The 26143-nt window shown below is 33.7% G+C and overlaps 1 protein-coding gene across 1 annotated transcript; it reads left to right on the forward strand.

Annotated features, from left to right (window-relative positions):
- The first annotated feature begins 2704 nt into the window (after positions 1–2704).
- Positions 2705–25904, forward strand: LOC149265082 (uncharacterized). The gene is made up of 2 exons (XM_089401727.1): positions 2705–3034; positions 22995–25904. Exons 1-2 carry the CDS (start codon positions 2705–2707, stop codon positions 25902–25904), a joined length of 3240 nt encoding a protein of 1079 aa, XP_089257853.1.
- The last annotated feature ends 239 nt before the right edge of the window (positions 25905–26143 follow it).

Below are 26143 nucleotides of genomic sequence, written 5' to 3' on the forward strand. Positions count from 1 at the left end.
AACCAAGCATAGGGGAATACTGGTGAAATTGGAAGAAAAATGATAACTGGGTAGTAGCCCTAGAGACAACAAGCTGGGGTGTTTACAACAAAGAAATGGCATCCAGGACAGTTGCAATAAAAACAGGGCATGATATACTCCGATGGGGAACTCGAATAAAAGGCACGTTCTCTATAGCAGAAGGTTATTATTTAAAGGCAGGGCATAATCGACAGACATAATAAAAAAATGGAAAAACATCTGGAAAATCAAGACTTGGCCTAAAGTAACCTTCTTTCTATGGATTTTACACCATGGATGGGCACTAACCTGGGATCAAATTCAGAAAAAAGGCATGCAGGGACCCTCACGATGCACACTATGCCATGAACAGGAGGAGACGATGGAGCACCTAACAAATAGCTACACCGTCAACAACAACCTGTGGAGTAGTCACCAACAACTGTTTGAACATTGTCACAGAAACTACCATAATATAAAAAATACTTCGAAAAATTGGCCAAGAAAACCGTACCAGAAATAGGTCTTAAACCGCGTGTGGATGCTATCCATAGGATTCATGCTTTGGAACATCTAGAAGGAAAGAAACATCGTGATATTTAAAGAAGAAAAGAGAACCCTGGCCGAAATATGGAAACAAACAATCCAAAATATCAGAGAAACAATTTTAACAGAAAGGTGGAATGATGAAGACTGGAAGATTAACCAAACAGAGGAGAGAATTTTGCAGCGGTTACAATTAAACCAAAGCATGATAGACAAAACCCAAAGTAAAAATCAACACAAAGAGGTTGAAGAGATAACCACTTACAAGCATCCACAGCAAGGCTTTATCAAGCTAAACTTTGACGGGGCAGCAAAAGGCAACCCGGGAGAAGTAGGAATAGGGGGGCTATTCAAGAACGACGGAGGAAAAACTCTGAGAATTTTTGCGATGGATTGTGGAGAAGCAACGAATAATGAAGCGGAGTTACACGCGTTGAAACGAGGACTCGAAATTGCCATTCGGGAAAAGCACCAGAACCTTCAAATTGAAGGTGATTCAAAACTGGTAGTTGACATGGTAAAACAACTGCAAAACAAGACACCGGCAGAAAAGATTAGCAGGAGCTGGAGAACAGCATGGTTAACTAGTGAAATAGGGAAATTGATAAATAGAATAGACTATCTGATTCCCACACACATAAGGCAAACAGGCAACAGACCGGCAGACTGGTTAGCAAATTGGGGAAGCCGAAACAGGGGAAGGTCGATGGACATCAGAGGAACAGAGCTCCCTCACCCGGAGGAGAAGGCGCAGTTGCAAAAACTCCTAGACGTCGATAACGGTGGCCATAGTGATTTAGAGAGGAATGTTTAGGAAAAAGCAACAAGTGGCAGACGCGGAGCAAGTACATAGCCAGTGACAACAGATAGGACACACATGAGAAATGAATGGAGTAAATGGCAAAAAGGGTAGCTCACGGAGCAGGGCAGGGACGGATCGCGTCCCGAGAAGTTAGCGGAGGCGCAATCAAGGTATGAGATGGTGGAGGGCAGGTGTGGAGCTGGGCAAAGGGTCAGAGAAGGGATGGCAAGTGGCAGCAGAAGGACAGAAGTATACGGCAGGAGCAGCCGGGAGGACATAGGAGTTATGAGGAGTAAAGGCGGACAGAACGGTCAAGGCACATCCCGAGAAAAGGACTCGGGAAAGAGTGCCAGGAAAGAAACAAGACAGGTGGAGGTTAGAAGGGACAGAAGGATAGGAATAAACCAAAGAGGGCCTAAGGTGGCATTAGGAATTTGCATGCAGCAGAGCACGAAGTAGGAGGGAACGAAGAAAGGTGGTAGACAGGAGTAGCGATTAGACAAAGGCTACGACAACAGTGGGGAAAGGTGGTATGTAGACTCATTCTCCTGTTCGGTCTTTTACGTTGTAGCTAGAAGTAGGAGTCTAAGTAATTTTCCTGAGGAAACCATGAGGCTGAAATCAGAAGGTAGACATAGCCTGTCTGTAGGAAACCTCAGACCCAGGAAGCAGTGTCCTTACTGGACCAGAGGAGCAAGCCAGAAAGCCCTAGCTCCGAGGAGATCTGCTGGTCATCCGGGGAAAATGAATCAAGGCCTCCTGAGGAAAGGAAAACCCAAACCCAGGATAGCTCTCAGGGTGGGGAAGGGAGGAATCTCTGGAAGGCGAGATAACCCTGTAAGCAGCCGAACCCTTGCACCTTTCATTCCTGTAGAAAAGACCAGAAGGATAAAGAGTAGGAAATCCCTGGAAAAAAGGAGAGAAAGCTATCCCCTTCGACAGCCGGAGAGAAGAGATGACCTGCACAAACCCTCAGAAAGCCAGCAACAAGGGAAATGAGGGGTTTTCATGGCCATTTTGAGTGGAGGAAATGAAATGGGCCGAATTACAGGCCAGCCCTCGGTGCGTTCTGCGCCGTCACACCATTTTCAAACCCTGGGAAACCAGAATTCTGGCAAGGAAAGGGTGGTAAGTAAATGGATTAAAACTCAAATTTTAAATCGTGTTACTGATTTATGGTATCATGTCTTGCTAGGTAAGAAAGATTCAGTAAAGCACATCATTCAGTCAAGAAAGAACATGGCCCCGCAAAAAGCTAAAAAGGCTCCAAAATAGGAAGAGGGAACCAGTAAAAATCTGAAAAGGAGAGGAAGGAAATCGGAGGCCGAGCATATGATGAACATTATAAATGCTTACATGGCGGGGAACCCACCCGAAATTTGGGAGCAGATAAACGGTTGGGAGAGAGAGCTGAGATCAATCAGCTCGAACCAGGAGGTCCCCAGGGGAGATTGGGAGGCCATGGTGCCGGACCCAGGTAATTTGCGCAGCCGTAACTCACTCTTCAATAAAACGATCCAACATTACTGGATAATGAAGCATGTGGTAGCCAGAGCCATGGAAATGAATTGGGTTGTCCGAGAGGAAGAAGAGGAGGAAATGAGGCAGCAGAACGAGCAGTTACGGAACCAGAATCAGGAAGAATTGGAAAACATGAAGTCAGTGCTTCTTAAGGAAATTGTAGAGGTACAGATTCAGGCCTCTCGCAACAATCTCATCCTGGGGAGAATGGAACAGATGTTGAGGGAGATGAAATGGATAATGGAACAGAGAAACGAGACCCCTAGATCAAACCCCTTCCCCTATAATCTCCTCAGATGAGGACTACAGAAGTATGTCAAGTCTGTTAGTGTTTTTTTGATGCAAAAAACTGAAATTTGATGTATTATCTTAGAATAAAAGCTAGAATAATGAGTAGAGCTCAGAAGAGCAGACATGTTTGAAACATAAAGATGAACATTTTCAAATTTTGGGTTGGATTTAATGCTGACAGGTGGTTGCCTGGTTTCCTTCGGGCAGGTTAACCACCTGAGACATATGATGGATGGATGTAAATTTTGATTCTGAAATATAGATAGCAGCTCTGCCAAAATTAACCCAAAAAAAAGGGAGATTAGATTAGTTTAGGATCATTATCTATTATTATTTTTCAATTATCAATTAATTTTTAAAAACAAAAAATATATAACTATTAAAAGAAATTAAAAATGAAAGCTAAAAATATATTACTATTAAAAGAAATTAAAAATGAAAAGAAATCTAAAATATAATTGTCAAAATAATATTATAAGAAATCTAAAAGCTGAAAACCATTAACTAATTAATAATCTGAATCATATCATTAATAAACTTGTCTACTCTTTTCACTCACTTCCTAGCTCTCTCCTCTATTTATTGATCGCTTGAGGTTCTGACTTATTCACTCATGTAATCCTGATGATGGACCACAGTGGTTAATTCAAAATATTGATTTCCAGATTCCAAAAACACATGAATACATGACTCCAGAAAATATCACCAAATATCACACTACAAAAGTATATTTTACTCAACATTTTATTTTGACGAGAATAATTTTTATGTCATTTCGAACTTTAACCTTTTCCTTTAAGCGTTAACAAAAATAACAACAATTCGAAAAAGTAATGAATCAAACAAAGCTTTTTCTAGACTTGGTGGACACGTACGATAATTTAAAGAAATGGTGGATCCGACACTCAGTTATAGGATTGGAATTTGGAATCAAATCCGATTATTTTAACAATTTTATTAGTTATATCGTTTTTTTATTATTTAATTTTGAAAATGAATATATTAATTCTATTTTCGAAGGAATCCTAAAATCCATACAATCCAAGATTGAAATTATATCTACGTGTAATAAACATATCTGTTAACTCTGGCCTCACGGTTTTATTATTATATATCTGTTAACTCTGGCCTCACGGTTTTATTATTATACTGTGATATATTAGTAGATATGGTTTCTTACGCTCGAGAATATAATAACGAATTCAAAACTCACTTATTCGTTGATAGGCTTATATATTTCGAACTCACTTATTCGTTGATAGGCTTATATATTTCGATGGGATGGACAGAAGAAGTCTGGTTCATATTTTTTTGTTCAATTGATGGCCGGCATTAAATGTGAAGTGAATATGTTTGAATATGCTTCGTCTGAGCGCGGAGCGTTCAAATTAAAAATAATTTTAAGTTAATTGAAAGTGAAATTGGTGACCTGCTAAATGTCGCTTACCCATGTCAGCTAACGGAACGTAATAATTTAAAAACAATTATGGTAAACTACTATCAGTTATATAGGTGAATTAAAAAATGTGCTGTTAAGTAATTTATTAATAAAAGATTGGTCAAAGCATTTCCTTTTGAATCAATTAGTGTGGTTAATTATCAAAGGCTTAAATAAATAACAGAAAAAAATAAATAAATAAAATATTAATAATAGAATTTTTAATTAAATAATAATAATAATAATAAAATATATAATAGCAGTAAAGTTGAGATATTGATTTTAACTTTGTAACCGGAGAACCCACAGTAAAAACCATTTTTCTGTCAACGTTTCAAATCCCAACAGGGATCCATCATCAGGACTATTATTGAATGTTGATAGTAGAAGAGCTCAATTGCGAGATATAAATAGTTATGAGGTAAGTTGTTTTGATTAAAGAAGGTCGGCTGTTTTGATTAAAGGAAAAATGAAGGTCGGCTACTTAATAATTAATATTATCAAATATTTAATTAAATTAGGTTTATTTTAATTCTAATCATATAATATTTAATTTCTGATGATAGATTAATACTAATAATAAATAGTAAAGGTGGAATTTCTTAGTAATATATTTTCTCTTAATAATTAATAATTTTCTCATAATAAATAATAATTTTTATATATAATAATTTGAAATAATTTATAATAACAATTTCTTATAAATAAATAAATTAATATAATAAAATAAATGATAATAGTAATTTATGATAATTTATAAGAATAATAACAATACTAATCATAAATTATTAGTATTATAATTGTTATGGATTATTATTATTTATAGTTATTTATAAATAATAAATATTAATAATAACTAATAAATATTATGTTATGTTATAATAAATATTAATATTATAATAGATGGGATTATTTATTAATTTGAATATAAATGAGATTATTCTAGGGGTTGATTGGATTTATTTTTATCTTTTTTGAATTAATGATAATACTAATAGTTTATAATAATCTATAATGATAATTAGTGATAATTTATGATAATTTTTATTAATAATAATAAGTAATAATTTATAATGATGATAATTATTTATAATAAACATTTTAAATAATAATTTAAAATAGCAATATCAAATAAAATATATTTTTTTAACTAATAATAATTTTAAATTACAATAATGACTTTAATTAACAATAAATAATAATTTTAAATTAATAATAAGAATAATTTTAAAAAATAATAATTTAAAAAAAATATTTAAAATTAAACAATTTGAAATCAAATAATAACTTTACAATATGTATTATTTTAAAATAATTTTTGTTTGTTTGTTTGTTTGTGGATTGATTTGAGTTCATCACAGATTACTTAAGGCTTGACCTGTGGATTGAGAAATTATGTAAGCCATTAAAATCACCCGAGGATCACACCCAACCTCGGCCACACCAATCCTTAACATGATTGGATTTTTGCCTACGGAATTTCCATTAACTACACCCCATGACTGCTATTCTATGCCCCGTAGGCTTTTAAATAATAATTTTCAATTAATAAATTATAATGCAATAAATTAACTAATTTTAATTAGAGAAAAATCTAATGAAGTAATCAATTAACTAATTATAAATGATAGAAAAATGGTAATTATATATTGTAGTGTAATAAAATATTAAAATTAAAAATTAAAGAATAAAGTGAAAATTATAAAGAAACAAAAGAAAAATATTTTATATTTTAGATAAAAAAAATTATTCGAATATATAGAAGGAAATATCAAAATAAAATCATTCAAATTATAGTATTATAATTATATTATTAAGAAACAACCTCTCGATGGGGTGATCAATCGTGCACACACTTGGCACATGATAGGTCCTCGAGGTTAGCCCCTCCTCCACGTGGTCATTAAAACAACACTCTTGCGCCGTCCCCGCATTCAATCCACTCGAGCGATGATCTCTTTAGCACATTTAATAGTTAAATTCCAGGGTGTGCGAGTGCTCTTCTCTACTCTGGAAGTTTCGATGATGAATTTGGATGGGGAGGAGAATAAAGGTGCATGAGACAGGCTCCATGGAGGCTCACTGGGGTTGTGACCTTGGTTGAGCAATGAAGTGGAAGCCCTTTTTGTTTCGGTTTGGGTTGGATTCAGCCTTCTGGCCTACTCTTAGGATCCTGTCACTATAGCAGATGGGGTATCGAGATGACTCCACGCCATTTTTTGGACATCCTGCTACAAGCCTTTAAAATGAAAGCGGAAGCTCATGGATCTCCCCTCTGTTGTGTGGGGTAAGGTATCAGTGTTCATAATTTATTATACATGTCATTATAGTTGGAGGGATCTATCATTGCTCGTTTTTTGTTGCTCTTTTCTCAGTTCTTAGGTGGAAGTTACCTCTTGTTTATATTCGTGTGGGGGTGCTACGTCGGTCTCTAATCAGTATTATTGGTTGTTTGGGTTCCCATTCAGGGTCAGTGTTATTGAATTACTTTTTCTACTCACTTGGGGTCGTGTTGTTTATTTCAGTGGGTCAATTGATTAGTGGGTGGTGTCTGTCCAAGGCAACTCTTCAGTGTGGGAAAATGCTTTCCCTTCTTGTTTCAAAGTTTGTGGGTTTTGGGTTCTCGTTTATACCCATTCGGGGTATCAGTTTCTTGGTATTTATTATCGCAACTCCTCTTGCAGGTTCCGTGAAGGATTTCCCTCAGCCTTACTTATTAATCGTTTGTCACCTTTTGCCAAACACGTTATGCCCTGCCAACGGAGCCGGCCTCGCCTCGGATGGGGTCAACAATTCCATGTAGCATGTCCCAAACTAGACCATAGCCCGTCCTCTGAAGACTCGACCAGTTGGGAAACTAAGGATACTGTAGTTGTCTCTCCATCTCACTCTCTAGGTCACATAGTCGCTTGTGCTTCCATGGAGTCCATTGTAGAGAAACATCAAAATATCCAAATCAATAGGGATAATCTTAGGGACCACAAGTATGAAGGCCGTAATGAAATTGTGCCTTATCTCAATGATATCTAATATAGCCAAAATTAAATTATGGAACGTTTTGATAGCCTTCGCTGCAGCCACCGTTGTACAAATGACCACCTTCACATCTTGGAAGCACGGGTGGAACACATTGATTTCCATATGCATGATCATGTTGGTTATTTCTCAGTTTCCCCTATAAGACCGCCCCACCACCCTCCTTGATATATTATTGTCAGTTTTGGTCTCTTTTTTGTTTTCTCCTAGCATGTTATGGCTACAATGCCTCCGAGAAATAAAATTTGTAAAGTGTCTTCTATGGAATCCTCCAAGCCCTAATCTCAACAATTTTGGTCATAATGAGAGAAAGGGGACTGTTGAGACTGATTTTGTAAGCTACGCTTTCCTGAAAATCTAATGAAATTTTTTGAACTACAAAAAAAGATATTATTAAGAATAAACATAGATTTATCTTAACTCTGAATCTAGTAAGTGCCAAAAAGAATCAAATATTTTAAGGTGAAACCCTTTCTTCATGTTTTAGACTATAAAAAAATGCTTACATCTTGAGAGATTTGATCCTCTTGTTATTTTATAAATCGAGAATTAAGATGGATCTATGTTGATTGTATGTAAAACTAGTGTAGCTATATAACTTAAATGGGTAGTAATGTTGATAAGCATCAATCCATAATAAACATTAAAACAATTACTTCATCATATATCTCAAGTTACTAAAATTAAAATACCTAAGAATTAACTTTATTTATAATAATATTTATTATTTTTAATGATAAAAAGAATTAATTACGCCAATAGGAGTACCTATTTTAAACTAACGGTGGATCTACCTATTTTCATCTGATAGAGCCTTCGACGAATCTGATTTCACAAAGTCCTTTTCTCTTGTGCATTACATAAACATGTTTAATTTAATAATTAAATTGAAATTGAATCGCTTCATCTATTCCTTTTCCCACGTGGTTGGTTGCTGCTTTAATCCACAAAGATAACCAAAATATTTTTAGGTGTTGTGTGCTTGGAATGGTGGAGGAGGGATCAATTCATTATATGCACTCCAATCCCCCAAACTCTCCTAATCTTTGCCATTGCATATCCGCTCTGAATTGTGACTTGGAATTTTGATATAAAGGTGGATATTAGTTTGTAGGTAGTCATTTCTCTACAGAAGATGAAAATAGCAACAACAAAGACACCATTCCTCCTTTCTTCTCTTCTTCATTGTTCCTTCCTTATCAATTCCTCGCAAGAGGAAGGCACTCCAAGACATCACTCCAAGACATCACCCGCATTGTCACATCCTGAATCTCATCAATTCAATACTGCAAACACGACCATTTCTATCACTAAAAACAATAATCCAAAAAAGTAATACAACCATTTCTATCACTAATAACAATAATCCAAAAATGTAGGCATCTAAGTGTAGAACCAAAGAGACATGGAGTTTCCATGCTCGTCCTCACCATGTATTCCAATAAACAAAATTTCAAAGTAAATTAGGATCAATATTTTCTTAATCACATTGTATTAGTTTGTTAGCTTCTAATTTATACCTTTGATATGTGTTGATACGACTTTTGAATCATTTTCTAATTGGTTTTAATTATTTTAATCAAAGTTAAAAAAAAGGGGTTATAATGATAAATGTTAATGAAATTTAAAAGAATGGTTGTGATGATAAACGTTATTTCAATTAATTTTTAAAAATTAATAATTTTAGATGTTCAAGTTCCAATAATGCTGAGGAATCCACTTAAGATTTTCTAACTGTTAATCTAATGATTTAAAGAGAATACACCCATCGACGTATATCAACCACATTTTATTAATGTAGTTGTGCTAGTATATAAGTTAAACATATATACATTTAAAAAAAACATGTAACACTAGCAATTGCATCAAATGTTGCAAAGGAAACTCAATAAGACAATAGCATATAGCACTAATTAATGCTTCTTTGAAAATTATTGAAAGAAAAAAAATATGAAGAAAAGGCAAGGACCATGCTACAAAATCTTACTGCAATACTTCTTCTTTGAGGCTTACAAATCATGAGGCCTACGTTGAAGTTAAGGACCTTGTATAATTATGCCAATATGAATAACTCATAAATAAATAAATAGATCGTGATTTTCTACCTTCAAAATCAGAGGTCGTTTTGATACAATTCCTCCATATTTCATCTTGATCACTTCCTCCTATTATAGACAACCTTAATCAATATAAACCATTTTTTTTATAGTTTGAAACATGTGTCTACAAAGGACTATAACAATTTTGTAAATAAATTTTGAATTTCTATGTGAATTAAGATCTACCCTTGAATAAAATTGCACATATATCCAATCTGGAAATTGAACCCAAGAATAATGTCAACTACATCTCTTCTTGAGAAAATTTCCTATTCTTTTCTTTTGAATGTTGACTCACCTCTGTATTATTTCCTTCATGATCCTTGAAATTATTCAAAATATCACATTGCTCTTTACTTCTGATCTCCTTAGTGTCTACCATGTTCTTGTTTTAATCCAAGAGATTTTTCTTAAGTAAATCTAACCCATGTCATGTAGTTGAAAATAATGTAGATATCATTCAACAACATTTAAACCATTTTATCTTGAAAATCACGAAGGTGTGTTTCATAAGCACCACAATGACAATACTTCTTTTTTACAACAAAACACCACATCTCACCTTGGTTTTAAAATAATGGACACAAAATTATATAACCTACTTGTCTATCTAACTGGTAAAAGTATGAAAGAGTTATTGTGAAATTTTCATTATAGACAAGAAACATAGGGATAAATTTGACAAAAAATGTTGGATGAAGAAAAAACATGCATGTGGAAATTGCACACAGTGACCTTTGTGGTCCCATGAAAATTTAGTCATTGGAAAGTCCAAACTATTTTATGACACCCATCAATAATGAAATATCACTGTAATACTGCTTCCTTGAGCCTTAAAGATCATGAGGCATATGTTGATGTTAAAGGCCTTATCTAATTATACCAATATGAATGCCTCGTAAACAAAGAAATAGATCTTGATTTTCTACCTTCAAAATCAGAGGTTGTTTTTGTACAGTTCCTCCATATTTCTTCTCGATCACTTCCTCATACTATAGACAACCTTAATCAGTACAAAGATTTTTTTTATAATTTGAAACATGTGTCTACAAAGGACTATAACAATTTTGTAAGTAAATCTTTAATTTCTATGTGAATTAATTTCTACCCTTGAATAGAACCACATATATTTGCAATCTGGAAATTGAACCCATGAATAACATTAACTACACCTCTTTTTGAGAAAATTGTCTATGTTTCTCTTCTAACTGTGGAGTCACCTCTTTATTATTTCATTTGTGATCCTTGAAACTATTCAAAATATCACATTTCTCTTTACCACTAATCTCCTTGGTGTCTTCCATGTTCTTATTTTAATCCAAGAGATTATGCTTAAGAAAGTCTAACCCATGTCATGTAGTTAAAAATAATGTAGAGATCATTCAACAACATTTAAACCATTTTATCTTGAAAATCAAGCAAGTGTGGTCCATGAGCACCCTATTGAAAATACGTGCTTTTACATCAAAAGATTCACCTTGGGTCTTAAAATAATGGCCTCAAAATTTATATAACCTACTCGTCTATCTGACTGGTAAAAACACGAAAGAGTTATTGTGAATTTTTCATTTTAGACAAGAAACATAGGCATAAATCTAACAAAAAAAGCTTGACGAAGAAAAACATGCATGTGGAAATTGCACATAGTGACATTTATGGTCCCATGAGAATTTAGTCATTGGCAAGTCTAAATTATTTTATGGCATCCATTGATGCTCGTCCAAGAAAAATTGGTTGTGCTTTCTCAAGTACAAGTCATTAGCTCTAAAGTCAAACCCATATATTTATACATCATAAAATCAAACAAATAGTAGATCAAAGTATGCATAATATAGAAATATTTCTTATAACAGTTTGAAGCTAAATTTTTTTTGCAATGTGACAATTTATATAAATATTTCTTAAAACATTTTGAAGCTAAAAAGGTACGTTGGCTCAAGGTTGTTTCAACTTACTATATGTGTGTTGTAAATACTTATTTCATCACCTAGCAATGGAAACAAGGAGATAAAAATATATAAAGTAAGAAAATTCTATGCTTCCTTTTTAGGCAAGGAGAAATTGATGATGAAGTGCATGTGATGTTGTGATGTATTGTGTATCAGGAAGGACACGAAATTAAATAGTTTATATAGCACGTTGAGTTTGGCTTCTAAACAAGTAGTTTTATGAAAGTTGTTTTAAAACTTTAAAAGATGAGGATTGACAATAAACAAGGAAATAAAACAATAGAACCTGGACATCTAAATGGTTTAAAGTCTACATAGCTTGTTCGATTTTTCCTCTAAGCAAGTGAGCAGCTATATGAAAAATGTTATAGAACTGAGTATTTACAACACACATAGAGTAATTTGAGACAACCTTGAGGAGTTTTTTGTAAACTTTCCCTCCATCCAATAGATATTACATATCCTTCTTAAGAGATAGTCTATTCTAGTCTATAATCTGATCCATAATTAAAGAAAAGGGCTAGGGATGTTACAAGATAAGCACAGGAAATTTGATCAAGAAGAGTTGTAGTTGATGCTATTTTTTGGTTCAATTTCTAGATTGGAGATATGTGCATTTTTTTCAAGGGTAGATCTTAATTCACGTAGAAATTTAAAATTTATTTACAAATTTTTATTGTCCTTTGTAGACACATGTTTCAAAATATAAAGAAATTACTTTGTACTGATCAAGGTTGTCTATAGAAGGATGAAGTGATCAAGAAGGAGTATGGAGGAATTGTACCAAAACAACCTTTGCTTTCGAAGGTAACAATTCATGATCTATTTCTTTATTTACAAGGTATTCATGCTGGCATAATAAAATAAGGTCTTTAATTTCAACATAAGCCTCGTGATTTGTAAGGCTCAAGGAAGCAATATTGCTGTAAGATTTCATTGTATCATGGTGCTTGTCTTTTCTTGATATTTTTTTATTATCTTTCAACAGTTGTCAAAGAAGCATTAATTAGTGTTATATGCTATTGCCTTACAACACTTGCATCAATTAGTGTCAATTTCTAGTTTATGACACCACTACAATTAAGTAATAAATCTGTAATTTTTTTAAGATAACACTAAATTTTTATATATATAACATAAATATTAATTTATGTTATATTAATATTAATATATTAATTTAAATATTTCTAAAATGTAATTTCAATTTTTTTTCTATGTTTAAATTTATGTCAAAGTTTTCTCCTCAAAGAGATTGCAATGATTTATATATAAAATTGAGACAAAATATTTATAAATGGTTATGGTCTTGGATGAAGGGAAACCCTAAGCATGGACTATTGATCAATTATTACTAACTACTAACTTGGAAGAAGGGAAACTCTCATCATGATATATATATATATATATATATATATATATATATATATATATATATATATAAATTATTATTTATTATGGTCTTGGAACAAGGCAATGACTTAGTTTGGCTTGCATGAGAATCAATAATTTTTATAACATTAGTTTCCTTCTCTTATGCTTTACCAAATACCTTGACCATTAACTGTCATTTTCACTGTCACTGCCACAACTTTACAGGCCTCTCAGTGATATTGCAATTCTTTTAAGTTATTTCAATCATTTATTATTTCTCTTTCTTTTGGTAAAAACATTATTGATGCTAAAAAATTAATTAAATAAATTCAAGGAGTTTTTGACTAAATGGTGACTAGGTGTATTCTAAAGATGTTTATTGATCTAAAACCCACAACTACTTCCATCTCCTAACTAACCCCAAAAAAATCAAAAGATTAAATAAATTTATCTATCTCATTTTCATACATTATTTTTATAGTTTGTACCTTACATCTAGTAATATTATATTTCTTTGCCTAAATGAAATTGCCTTGTTGTTACCATTTTAGTTCTTTATTATTTTTTACTTTAAGTTAGCTATATTTAAACATGTGTGAGAAACGTGAATAGTAAATATATGATAACTTGATATATGTTATACTTTGTATCATATGGAGCTCACATGTGAGTACATATTGTCTATAATCATGTCATGTGAGTACATTTTATCTATAATCATGTTCATGTCATTGTTGAAGATTATTCGGTTCCCTATATGGAGTGAGGTGGATGTTTATTTTCATTGTTGTAGGCGTGTTAGTTGGGTTTTCATAATAATGTCAACCTTAGTAGCTAGTAAATGTCGCTTAGTTCAAATATAGGAAAATTGGAGTCTAGACTGGCATTGCAATGAAGCTTTATAACATTAATTACTGATACCTTTTAGTCTAGAAATCTATTTTTTAGTATATATTATCTATGTTGTACCAACTTAGGAATGTAAACTAGAAATACAAAAAACTAGATGCAATTGTGTAGCTAGCAATGGCTTTAAAGCTATGTTTTCTACAAATTATTTTATGTATATAATTGTTATACATAATCTTACATATTTATGTACTGAATAAATCGTTAAGATAAATTAAGCATTATAGTTGGACAATCTAAATAATTGATATAACATCTCAATCACATTTGAAACTAAAAAATACATAATTTCTTCACACATAATTTAGTGCATCAACAACATACATTTTGCAATTAATTAACTTAGCTCATATCTATAGGATTTCCAAAATATTCTAAAATATTTACAACCAATTTGTTCTATGAACTACTCCACAAAGAAGTTAAAAAATAAAAAAACAAAATGCATATCATATTACAACTCACTGCTTTTTTTTCATTTTCTTTTTAATTTAAAAGAACATTTTTTTTTTTTGTAAGCTTGGTGGTACCTTTCCATTAATTTTCATAAATAAAACAAGTTACATCCATATGTCTAAGAGTCAGGTGGCCTCAACTTGCCTAGAGGGAAACCAGGTTTGTTGGCCACCTAACTGCAAAATATGTCATCCACAAACAAAAACTGATAGGTCTAACCATCCATGCTATGTAAACATGAGAGTCCTTGTACTTCCTATTTTATCAATAACTATAAACATAACTACTAATAATCCTAAACTTTGGGTCTGAACCATGCAAAAAGAAAAACAAGGATGCAATGTCGCTACTCATCATCCGCTAAATCCAATGGAGCAGGATCCTTCACAGTGGAACCTGACAGCTCCGTGTGGGGTATGCAAGGGATATTATCCTTAATTCAGCTCAACTAACCACTCTGCTGCTCTAATTGAAACTAAATTTTTTTGAAATTATTTAGTATAGTCTGAATGACCGTGAGCGACTACATGCATGTTAGGAGGAAACTGCTCTAGAGCTTTCGCTGAAATACTCTTCATCATCTAGAACAGATGGATTGTATGCCTGTATTGAGATGATATACCACGAGTGTTGTTTGGGTTCGTGATCACTGCTTACCACTAATCCATATCCAATTCGAAATCCTCCTTGGTTTGTTGGATCTTAGCTATTGCTTGATCGGGTTGGAGCTGCTAGCATGGTATGCTTGAGTCATGTCCTAAATTATACAAGAGGGAGACTTGCACACAAGTTTTTGACTAAATGGTGACTGGGTGTATTCTAAAGACGTTTCTTGATCTAAAACCCACAACAACTCTCATCTCCTAACCAACCCCAAAAAATCAAAGATTAAATAAATTCATTTGTCTCATTTGTATACATTCTTTTTATAGTTTGTCCCTATTACATATAGTAATATCATATTTCTTTGCCTAAATGGAGTTGTGTTCTTGTTGCAAGATGGATATGTGCAATTGACTTGTTGTTGCAATTTTAGTTCTTTATTATTTTTTACTTCAAATTAGCTATATTTAAACATGTGTGAGAAAAGTGAATAATAAATATATGATAACTTGACCTATGTTATACTTTGTATCGTATGGAGCTCACATGTGAGTACATATTGTCTATATTCATGTCATGTGAGTACACTTTGTCTATAATCATGTTCATGTCCTTGTTGAAGATTATTCAGTTACCTATATGGAGTGAGGTGGATGTTTATTTTCATTGTTGTAGGTGTGTAGTTAGGCTTTCATAATAATGTCAACCTTAGTAGCTAGTAATTGCCACTTAGTTTAAATATATGTAAATTGGAATCTAGACTGGCATTGTAATGAAGCTTTATAACTTTAATTACTAATACCTTTCAGTCTATAAATCTATCTTTTAGTAGCTATTGTTTACGTTGTACCAACTTAGGAATGTAAACTAGCAATACAAAAAGCTAGATGTAATTGTGTAGGTAGCAAGTGCCTTAAAGCTATGTTTTCTACAAAATATTTTATGTATATTATTGTTATACACAATCTTACATATTTATGTATTAAATAAAGATTTAAGATAGATTAAGCACTCTAGTTGGACAATCTAAATAATTGATATAACATCTCAATCACATTTGAAACTAAAAAATAAATAATTTTTTGACACATAATTTAATACATCATCATACATTTTGGAATTAATTAACTTAGCTCATTTCTATAGGATTTCCAAAATATTATAAAAGCTCTACAACTAATTCATTCTCTGAACTACTCCACGAAGAAGTTAAAAATAAAAAACAAAATGCATATCATATTACAACTCACTACTTTTTTTTTTTTTTTAATTTAAAAGAACATTTTTTTTTGTAGTCTTGGTGGTACCTTTCCATTAATTTTCATAAATAAAGTAGGTTACATTCATATGTCTGAGAGTTAAGTGGCCTCAACCTGCCTAGAGGAGAAATCGTATCTATTGGCCACCTAACCAACTATGCCATCCACAAACAAAAATAGATAAGTCTAACCAACCACGCTATGTAAACCTGAGAGTCTATGTACTTCCTATTTTCTAAATAAATATAGACATAATTGCTAATAAGCCTAAAACTTTGGGTATGAATCATGCAAAAATAAAAACAAGGATGCACCGTCACTACTTATCATTAGCTGAATCCATTGAAGAAGGATCCTTCACAGTGGAACCTGACAACTTCATGTGGGGTATGCAAGGGATATGCTACTTAATTCAGCTTAGTCGACCACTCTGCTACTGTAATTGAAACTAAATTTTTTGAAATTCTTTAGTATAGTCCGAATGACCCCGAGGGGCTACATGCATGTCAGGAGGAAACTTCTCTAGAGCTTTTGCCATAATTATCTTGATCATCTAGAATAGAAGGGTTGTTTTCTTGTATTGAGATGATCTTCCACGAGTGTGGCTTGGGTACAAGATCACTTCTTACCACTCATCCATATCCTATTTGAAATCCTCCTTAGTTTGTCAGATCTCAACTTCCCAATCTATAATAAATTGCCTGACTAGGTTGGAGCTACTAACATGGTATACTTGAGTTGTGCCCTGAATTATAGAAGAGGCAGGCTTGCGCCCACAACTCGTTCCAGAAGCCCCACCAGCAGAGCTTGGTTGGATTTTTGGTGATGAAGAGGCCTTCCTCTATTTTCCCTGACCTCGGTGCCCACTACCATTCTTTCATGTACCAGCTGCCTAGGCCATGCTTTTCGTGCTACCTGCCAAAAGCTTCTCTTTTCCCAACTCTGGGTACCAACTAGAACATGGTTGCAACATGGGTTCCCGACGTTGTTAAGTGTCGCACACGCACTACAAACCTGTTAAATCAAATTCAAACGAAACTAGCAAAGCAAGGAACCCACTCCAAATTTTGTTATCGACTGCCTGCCAACACATGATAAGGGTGCCACTATTTTCATTCCTCTTCCTTTGCCCTTTGTGGGGCATGAATGGATTGGCCATGCCATTAATGTTCGGGACCTCAGAATCATATCGGCATGTCCCAGAGCTTATCCACTTTACCAACCAAACATTATACAGGGAATTAAAAATAAATTCGAGCCATCATATACACTGAGCCTGCAACCCACCAAACCCCTTCTAACAAGACTCCTTACAGAGAACCTAGGCCACAAAAATAAAACCCCCATGCTCAGAAGTTGGCTTATGGTGACAGACATCAAGCCATAAGAAACTCCAAAACTAGAATTGACCCCTAGCTAAACATGAATTCCCAACTCGATAGACTTTGTTCCACAGGACCAGACTGACCCAGAAGCAGACCACTAGGGTTCTTCTACCTTCGCTCCTATGCAAACAAAGGGCATAGATAGAGTTACATGCACCCACAACTCGAAATTGAGCTCTTCCAATGTCTAAATACCCTAGAACCAAGTGAAATTATTCACAGAATCAAACCCCTTCCAACATTTTCTTACCTGAGCATGGGGGACCTCCACATCCAAAAACCTTTACCACCTCGACCATACAACCACCCATGCAAGACAACCAAATTCCATACTCAACAAACACTGGGACATATAGAAAGATGGAATCAACCCCAATCGGAAATCCAGCAAGGCCATGCCTCTGACAATTCTATATCACTTTCCCCCAAAACACAAACCCATGCATCTCATCAGTGAAAGGTTGAATAGACTGCTCCATACAAACAAAAGGTGCTAAGTTAAGACAAAAAACATACCAGTGAATGCTGCTAGAACCTAGGACGTCGACCACCAGTTGTCATGAATCACCCTCTCAAGCCAAATCCACAAGAACGTAAGTTCACAAACTAACTTGCTCAATAAGTCAGAGGGAATTCTCACTGTTCCAACTGTCCTGATACCTTTCCCAACATCGAGTTAAGGCATTAAACACCGCATGCACACCATAACCTCTCCAAGTGTTGCATGCATGTGAAGGGCGACTGAAATGATATGCTAGATCTGAATCAATCGTTGGGCCAAGACAAGCCCAATGGGGCCAGCTCGCACCCCGATCGGGGGAATATAAAAGAAAATTATTAAAACAATACACAAAAAAATATTATAAGAGTCATTGAACCATAAAATTATAATGAACTACACCCTACCATAGACAAACAAAATCTTTCTTCTTGGAATTGACCTAAATGAGTTCTTCTTGTTCATCTTCATCTACATTGCATTCCTTTCGTACCCACTTCAAAAAATTGAACTTGATATTAACTCGAAAGCATTTTCGATTTTCATGCTTAAGGTGATATGAATTTCAATTTTTTCAAAACAAATGTGATTTATTTTTTCCAATTTTTTAAGAAATCACAACTTTTTTATTCTTATGTCTTCAGCTTTTTTATTATTATCTCTTGTTTGGAGATTGGCTTGAGGAAAAACAAAAAATCAATTTCATGTTGCAAGTGATATGAATTTCAATTTTATCAAAAACAAATGTGATTTATTTTTTCTAATTTTTTCATTAAAAAAATGAAAAAAGATAGAATTAAAGAATACAAATTATTTCATTTTTTCCTATTAAAACAAAATAGGAACTTACAACAACACAAAAATAGTTCCCTTTTTCTATAAGGAAATTTCATGCTGCAGGTGATATGAATTTCAATTTTTTCAAAAACAAATGTGATTTATTTTTTCCAACCTTTTTAAGAAATGACAACTTTTTTGGTTCTCATCTCTTGTTTGGAGATTGGCTTGGGAAAAACAAAAAATAAATTTAATGCTGCAAATTATATGAATTTCAATTTTTCCATAAACAAATGTGATTTATTTTATTGGCTGGAGTAAGGCTCGGTTGTAATGAAGTTTTATAACTTTAATTAGTGATAGTTTTTGATTTTTTAGTAGCTATTATTTATGTTGTACCAACTTAGGAATGTAACCTTGTAATACAAAAAGCTAGATGCAATTGTGTAGCTAACACGTGCCTTAAAACTATGTTTTCTACAAATTAATTTATGTATATTAGTATACCTATCGGCATCATGGCATGTTATTATGCATTCAATTTTGACCAAAAATTTCCCCTCTTTAACCATAGTTTAACATTGGGAATTCAATTTTTGCTATTTTTTATTATTATTTAAATTATTTATTTGTAAGGTGATTGGTTGAGGTCTTGTTATGGGATTTTTAGTAACTTCTATTTCTATTAGTTACTAATTTTTATTTTTAGATTTATTTCTTTTTTATATAATTTTTTATTTCTTTCAGGAATTATAGTTTTTCTTTATATTTTCAATTTAAGATCACTTATTATTATATTAAAAACATATATATATTAAAGTGTATATATGTTAATATTTTATTTGTTTTTTTTAATTTGTTTTATTTTTGTGATGAAATATTTATCTTTTTTATTTTTAGTTTAATTAAACTATATTTAAACTAACCTGCAGGTACTAGCTACTATGTAACCCTTGTTGTTATACACAATCTTACATATTTATGTATTAAATAAATCTTTAAGATAAACTAAGCATTATAATTGGACAATCTAAATAATTAGTATAACATCTCAAGCACATTTAAAACTAAAAACTAAATAATTTTTTGACACATAATTTAATACATCAACAACATACATTTTGCAATTAATTAACTTACCTCATGTCTATAGGATTTCCAAAATATTCTAAAATCTCTACAACTAATTTGTTCTCTGAACTACTCCACAAAGAAGTTAAAAAAAAAAAAAAAAACAAAATGCAAATCATATTATAGTTTCTTCCTTTCTTTTTCATTTTCTTTTTAAGTTAAAAAAACACTATTAAAACAATACATAAAAAAGATATTACAATAGTCTTTGAACCAGAAAATTATAATGAACTACTCCCTACCACAAAGAAACAAAATTTTCCTTCTTAAAATTGATCCAAATGAGTTCTTGTTCATCTTCACTTAGAATTGATCCAAATGACTTCTTCTTATTCATCTTCATTTACATTGCATTCCTTTAGTGCCAACTCCCTAAAATTGAACTTGACAATAACTGGACAACATTCCCCCTTTTCTATAGGAAACTTCATATAGGTTATATGAATTTCAAGTTTTTCAAAAACAAATGTGATTTATTTTTTCCAATTTTTTTTTAGAAATCACACAATTTTTTATTCATATCTGTTGTTTCCAAGTTTGCTCCATAAAAAAATAAAATCAATTTCATGTTGCAGGGAATATGAATTTCAATTTTTTGGAAAAAAAATGTGATTTATTTTCTCCAAAAATTTCATTAAAAAAATTTAAAAAGCAAGAATTGAAAAACAAAAAACATTTCATTTTTTCTTGTTAAAATAAGATATGAACTTATATTTTGGCTTTTCTATGGTAAATTGTATAGTGTAAGTAATATGAATTTCAATTTTTCACAAAGAAAATGTGATCCATTTTTTCCATTCTTTTAAGAAATCATAACTGTTTTATTCTCATCTTTTGTTTGCAGATTGGCTTGGGAAAAGCAAAAGATCAATTCCATGCTGAATTTCATGTTTTTTTAAATAAATGTGATTTAATTTTTGCAACTTTTTTATTCACGTCTCTTCTTTGCAAGTTGGCTTGGAAAAACAAAAAATCTATTTCATGTTGCAGGAGATATATATTTGGCTTGGGAAAAACAAAAAATCAATTTCATGTTGGAGGAGATATGAATTTCAGTTTTTTCAAAAACAAAAGTGATTTATTTTTTCTAAATTTTTCATTAAAAAATAAAATAAAAAAACAAAATATTTCATTTTTTTCTATTAAAATAAAATATCAACTTACAACAATAAATAAATATTTTCTCTTTTGTATAGGAAATTTCATAATATAGATTATATGAATTTCAATTTTTTTTAAACAAATGTGATTTATTTTTTCCAATTTTTTAAGAAATCACAACTTTTTCCCTCTCATCTCTTATTTGCAAATTGGCTGGGGAAAAACAAAAAATCTATTTCATAGTATAGATGTAAATTTCAAAATTAGAAAAAACAAATATGGTTTATTTTTCCAGTTTTTAAGGAAATCACAACTTTCTTATTCTAGTCTCAACTATACTAAATCTCTAAACACCACAGATCAAACATCCATATTTATAATAAAATTATGTACTAATTTTCTTAAGTTGTTGACTACTTGTAAGAATTGTCACCTCAATCCCTTGACCATAACATCATGTAATAAATCATATAATAGACAAATCTTGTGTTTGCTAGTTAGTCAATTAGGAAAGGATGTATTATTTTATTAAATTTAGTTAGTATTTATTAGATGATACAATCTCAAATATAGTGTTTATGTTAGTTTAGTGCAATAGCATGTGCATGTATGAATCCTCTAGATGTCTTTAATAAAAATGAAAAATCTAAGTTCCTCGAAATTGATGACGGGAAATGAATGAATAACATATGAAACGTCATATACTAGTTTTAATACATACTGTGACCAGTGTAGATTCAAAATTATGACCATACCATGAGACACTGAAAGCACCAATACTCGTTGCAAAAGTTATTGGAAATAATTAAAAAATAATGCAAAAAAAGAATAATGCAAAAGTTATTAGAAATATTTTGTGTTAAAAAAAGAAAAATATAACCATAGAATGTAAAATATTTCTTTTCTTTCAACTAAATTAAATTATAAATTTCTCAACCAGAATTTCGGGTGTAGCAATTTTTTTCAAAAAATAAAATAAGTGATTTTTCATATTTAAAAAAAAAAAACCCAATTTATATATACAAATTTCTTGTTTGAGGAGAAACATGTAAAAATCAATAAATCCAGGATTTTCCATAATCACATGCTCTACAAATAACTCACCACTTTGAAAAGTACCTCGGCCTTCAGCGACTAGTTTAGAGAGTAGACCAGCTGGTCGAATAATTGTATTCTTGGATGTTGAGGAGTATGCATTACCCATCCTCGCTGCTGACTGATTCAGAGGGTATCAGGGTAGGATTAATCTATGTGTTGTCCACTTGGTTCAGAAACTTGAACTTGGCTCATCATAAGAAACCAATGACTACTGTTGATTTAGAATTTTAAGGAGATATTTCATTCATCGTTTTTCTGTTACAATTTACAGAAAGCATTGAAATCAAATCGTGTTCATGGCATGGAGAAATACCAGATTTTATCTTAGAATAATTTCCAGCAAAATTCATTCAAATCTAGAAAACTGACATCATCATATTTTCACTACATACCCAGAAGCAAAATTCATTCGAATCTAGAAACTGACATCATCATATCTCAGGGCTCCAATGCGGCTTACAGAATTGAATAATGATGTCAGTTGCATATAGTAACTTTAAACATTACAATGCGATAGGGTTAATGTTGAAGAAACCCCCTTCTCCCCACTTGATTCGGCAGATTTCCATGCATCTAGGAGAAATGCAGAAATATAGCAGTTAGCAAACTGTGAATTTGTGTATCAAGTAGGAAATAGTTGAATCCACTTCAAAGAAAAACATGACTTGAAATTTTCTATTAAATGATACTGAATCTTTATCTTCAATGTTAAAATTCTTTAAGGCTCTAGGTCCGGATGGTTATACGATTGAATTCTTTCAGGCGACCTGGCACTTTCTAGGGCAAGACATAGTGGATGCAGTGGAGGAATCGCGGTTCAGACAGCAAGTCTGGCCGGGTATTAACTCAACTTTCTTCACGTTGATTCCTAAGAATAATGCTTCTGAAGACCCACAGGGTTTCAGACCCATTGCCCTCTGCAACGTAATCTATAAGATAATCTCGTCAGTAATTGCAAAACGGCTGAAACCTCTCTTACCAAATTTAATTGCGCCTGAACAGACGGGTTTTGTGGAAGGTAGGCAGATCCTAGATGGTATTGTGGTATCACAGGAGGTTATACATTCCTTAAAACAGCAGAAGAAGAAGGGTATGCTTATGAAGCTTGATTTATCCAAGGCATATGATCGCTTGAATTGGGATTATCTCCGCGCTGTTCTTCACGCTTTCGGTTTCGACAGTAGGTGGATTGCCTGGATAAGTAGTTTGGTTTCTACTCCGAACTTCTCAATATTGCTCAATGGGATACCTACTGATACGTTCAATGCTACTAGGGGTATCAGGCAAGGGGATCCAATTTCACCATTCCTGTTCATTTTAGCGATGGAAGGCTTGAGCAAGAAAATTAAGCAGCAGGTCCGGGACCGTAGACTCAAAGGACTGAGATTATGGGGGTCAAACTTAATCATTACGCATCAACAGTTTGTCGATGACTTGATGTTGTTTGGTGAGGCTTCACTTCGAGAGGTAAGGGGATTCAAACACATCTTAGAAGTTTTTATGACAGCTTCAGGTATGGCAGTTAACAATGACAAATCCTGTACTTTTATTTTCAATTCTCCTGCAGTTGTAAAAGCCCATTTAACTCGGGTGTTAGGTTTTAGACAGGGTGCTTTGCCGACAAAATACCTAGGTATTCAGTTAGATAGTAATTCTAGGCGTATTAATACTTGGCAAAATTTGATTGAGAAGATACAGCACAAATTACATAATTGGTCGTTTAGAGTGTTGAATATTGCAAGTAGAGTGGTTCTCTTAAAATTTGTGCTACTATCCATTCCAATATACCCATTGTCAATCATGTCTGCCCCTAAGGGTGTGTTCTGTAAATTAAGACAAATCTTGGGTAAATTTCTTTGGGGAGGCCCAACCCAGCAAAGAAAATGGACTTTAGTTTCATGGGAGCAGGTCATCCGCCGGAAAGAGGAAGGGGGCTTAGGAATTCGTGATTTGGAAATTGTAAATAAGGCTTTAGGGGCGAAGCTATGGTGGAGATGGGTGCAAGGGGGTACTGATATATGGAAACGTATCTGGAATCAAAAATATAACATGCCAGGTTCGGTGGACGGTCGACTCCGGGTACATGATACTCCAAGAGGATCCCAAATCTGGGAACTTGCACGAAGGAACAAAGATATCGTCCGCGAATTTGCGTTCTGGGAAATTAGGGAAGGAAATCTAGCAAGGTTTTGGACGGATGGATGGCAACAACGTGAGAAGTTGCAACGTAATCCACATTTCCAGGACCTTCAAGAAGGTGCGCAACAGGCAGGACTTGAATATGTTCAGGATTACTGGAGATTGCCTAATCCGAATGAGCAGTGGCGGATATGGAAACAACCGATGGAATGGCAGCAGAGAATCAACCCTGAGACTCAGCTTTTATTTATCAGAGAATTGGACTCCAGGAAAATCAAGATCCGTTCAGATGGTGATATTCTTCGTTGGGGTAAGACCATGCAAGGTATGTTCACAGTTAAAGAAGCTTATTATAGGCTAACCAGAGAGGATCGACCGGCGGACCAAGTGGATTGGAAAAAATTGTGGGACTGTAAATGGTGGCCCAAAGTAACTATGTTTGCATGGTTAGTGTGTCGACAACGGATCTTGACATGGGACCAAATGCAGAAACGCGGGATGATTGGTCCATCAAGATGTTATCTTTGTAATAATGATGTTGAGAATCAGGAGCATTTGTTAAATCGTTGTTTGTATACACAAACTTTGTGGGAAGAGGTGAGGGTTCTCTTCGGGCAGAATGTTAGGGATCCTCATAGTCTACGAAATACCATTTTACAATGGGGTACAGGTCGTTTCCATAGCAAGTTACTGAGGAGGATATGGAGTTTGACACTGGGATTCGTAATCTGGGAGGTCTGGAAGGAACGTAATCGACGGATTTTTAAGGACCGAAGCTGCCATGGCGCCATTATATGGGATGTCATTTGCCGTTCCATTAAAGAAACGATCTTGTCTGAACCTTGGCGAGAGGAGGATTGGCAATTAAACTTGGATGAGCAAAGAATTTTATGCCAATTGAACCTAGAATATACAATGTTGTATCCTAATAAAGATAGGCGTAATCGAGTTACTATCCAGAGTCCAACTCGTTTTAGATTCCCAATAGATGATTGCATTAAATTATCCTTTGACGGTGCATCAAAAGGAAATCCCGGCGATGCAGGGTGGGGTGGTATCTTCCGGGATAGTGGTGGTCTCTCGCGGTGGGTATATGCAGAATGGGGTGGTGACATGACCAATAATGAAGCCGAACTATGGGGAATTTTTCATGGTGTTCGGATTGCTGCGAGGAATGGTTATCGTAACCTTGCTATTGAAGGGGACTCCCAAATTGTCATTGAAATGTTGAGGAAATTACAGCGAGGCAAAGCTTGGGACCATGTAGCCAAGAGCTGGCGGACGGCCGCGATAATTCAGGATATTGAACATCAAATGAGGAGGATCGACTATATTACAGTCATCGATTATTTGGCAAACTGGGCGTGTGGCGGTTCACAGTGTCTATTGGATGCCAGTTGGGTGGCCTTACAGGAGGACATGAGGTGGAATGACCTGGCAGTCATATTGCGCCAGGATAATAATGAGGCGAGGGGGGAGGATCGGACCGCCTAAAACACCGTTCCCTGATGATTTCAAATGCAGCGGACATCTGTATGTATGGAGACATACGAGGCTTTAGTTATAGTTATATTGAAAATCTAAAAGCAATTATGAGGCGACAGGGGAGGATAGGATTGCTTACCGGCCTTCTCCTCATGCCTCTGACTGAATATGATACCAGCATTTATGACGACAGCAGCGGTTTACGGATTACATGTATCGAAAGGTTAAATGGGCGGCATCCTTATATC

Source organism: Pinus tabuliformis, chromosome 6, assembly GCF_031772625.1.
Source record: "Pinus tabuliformis cultivar Carrire ecotype Pingquan chromosome 6, CPIR1, whole genome shotgun sequence".
Classification (NCBI taxonomy): Eukaryota; Viridiplantae; Streptophyta; class Pinopsida; order Pinales; family Pinaceae; genus Pinus; species Pinus tabuliformis.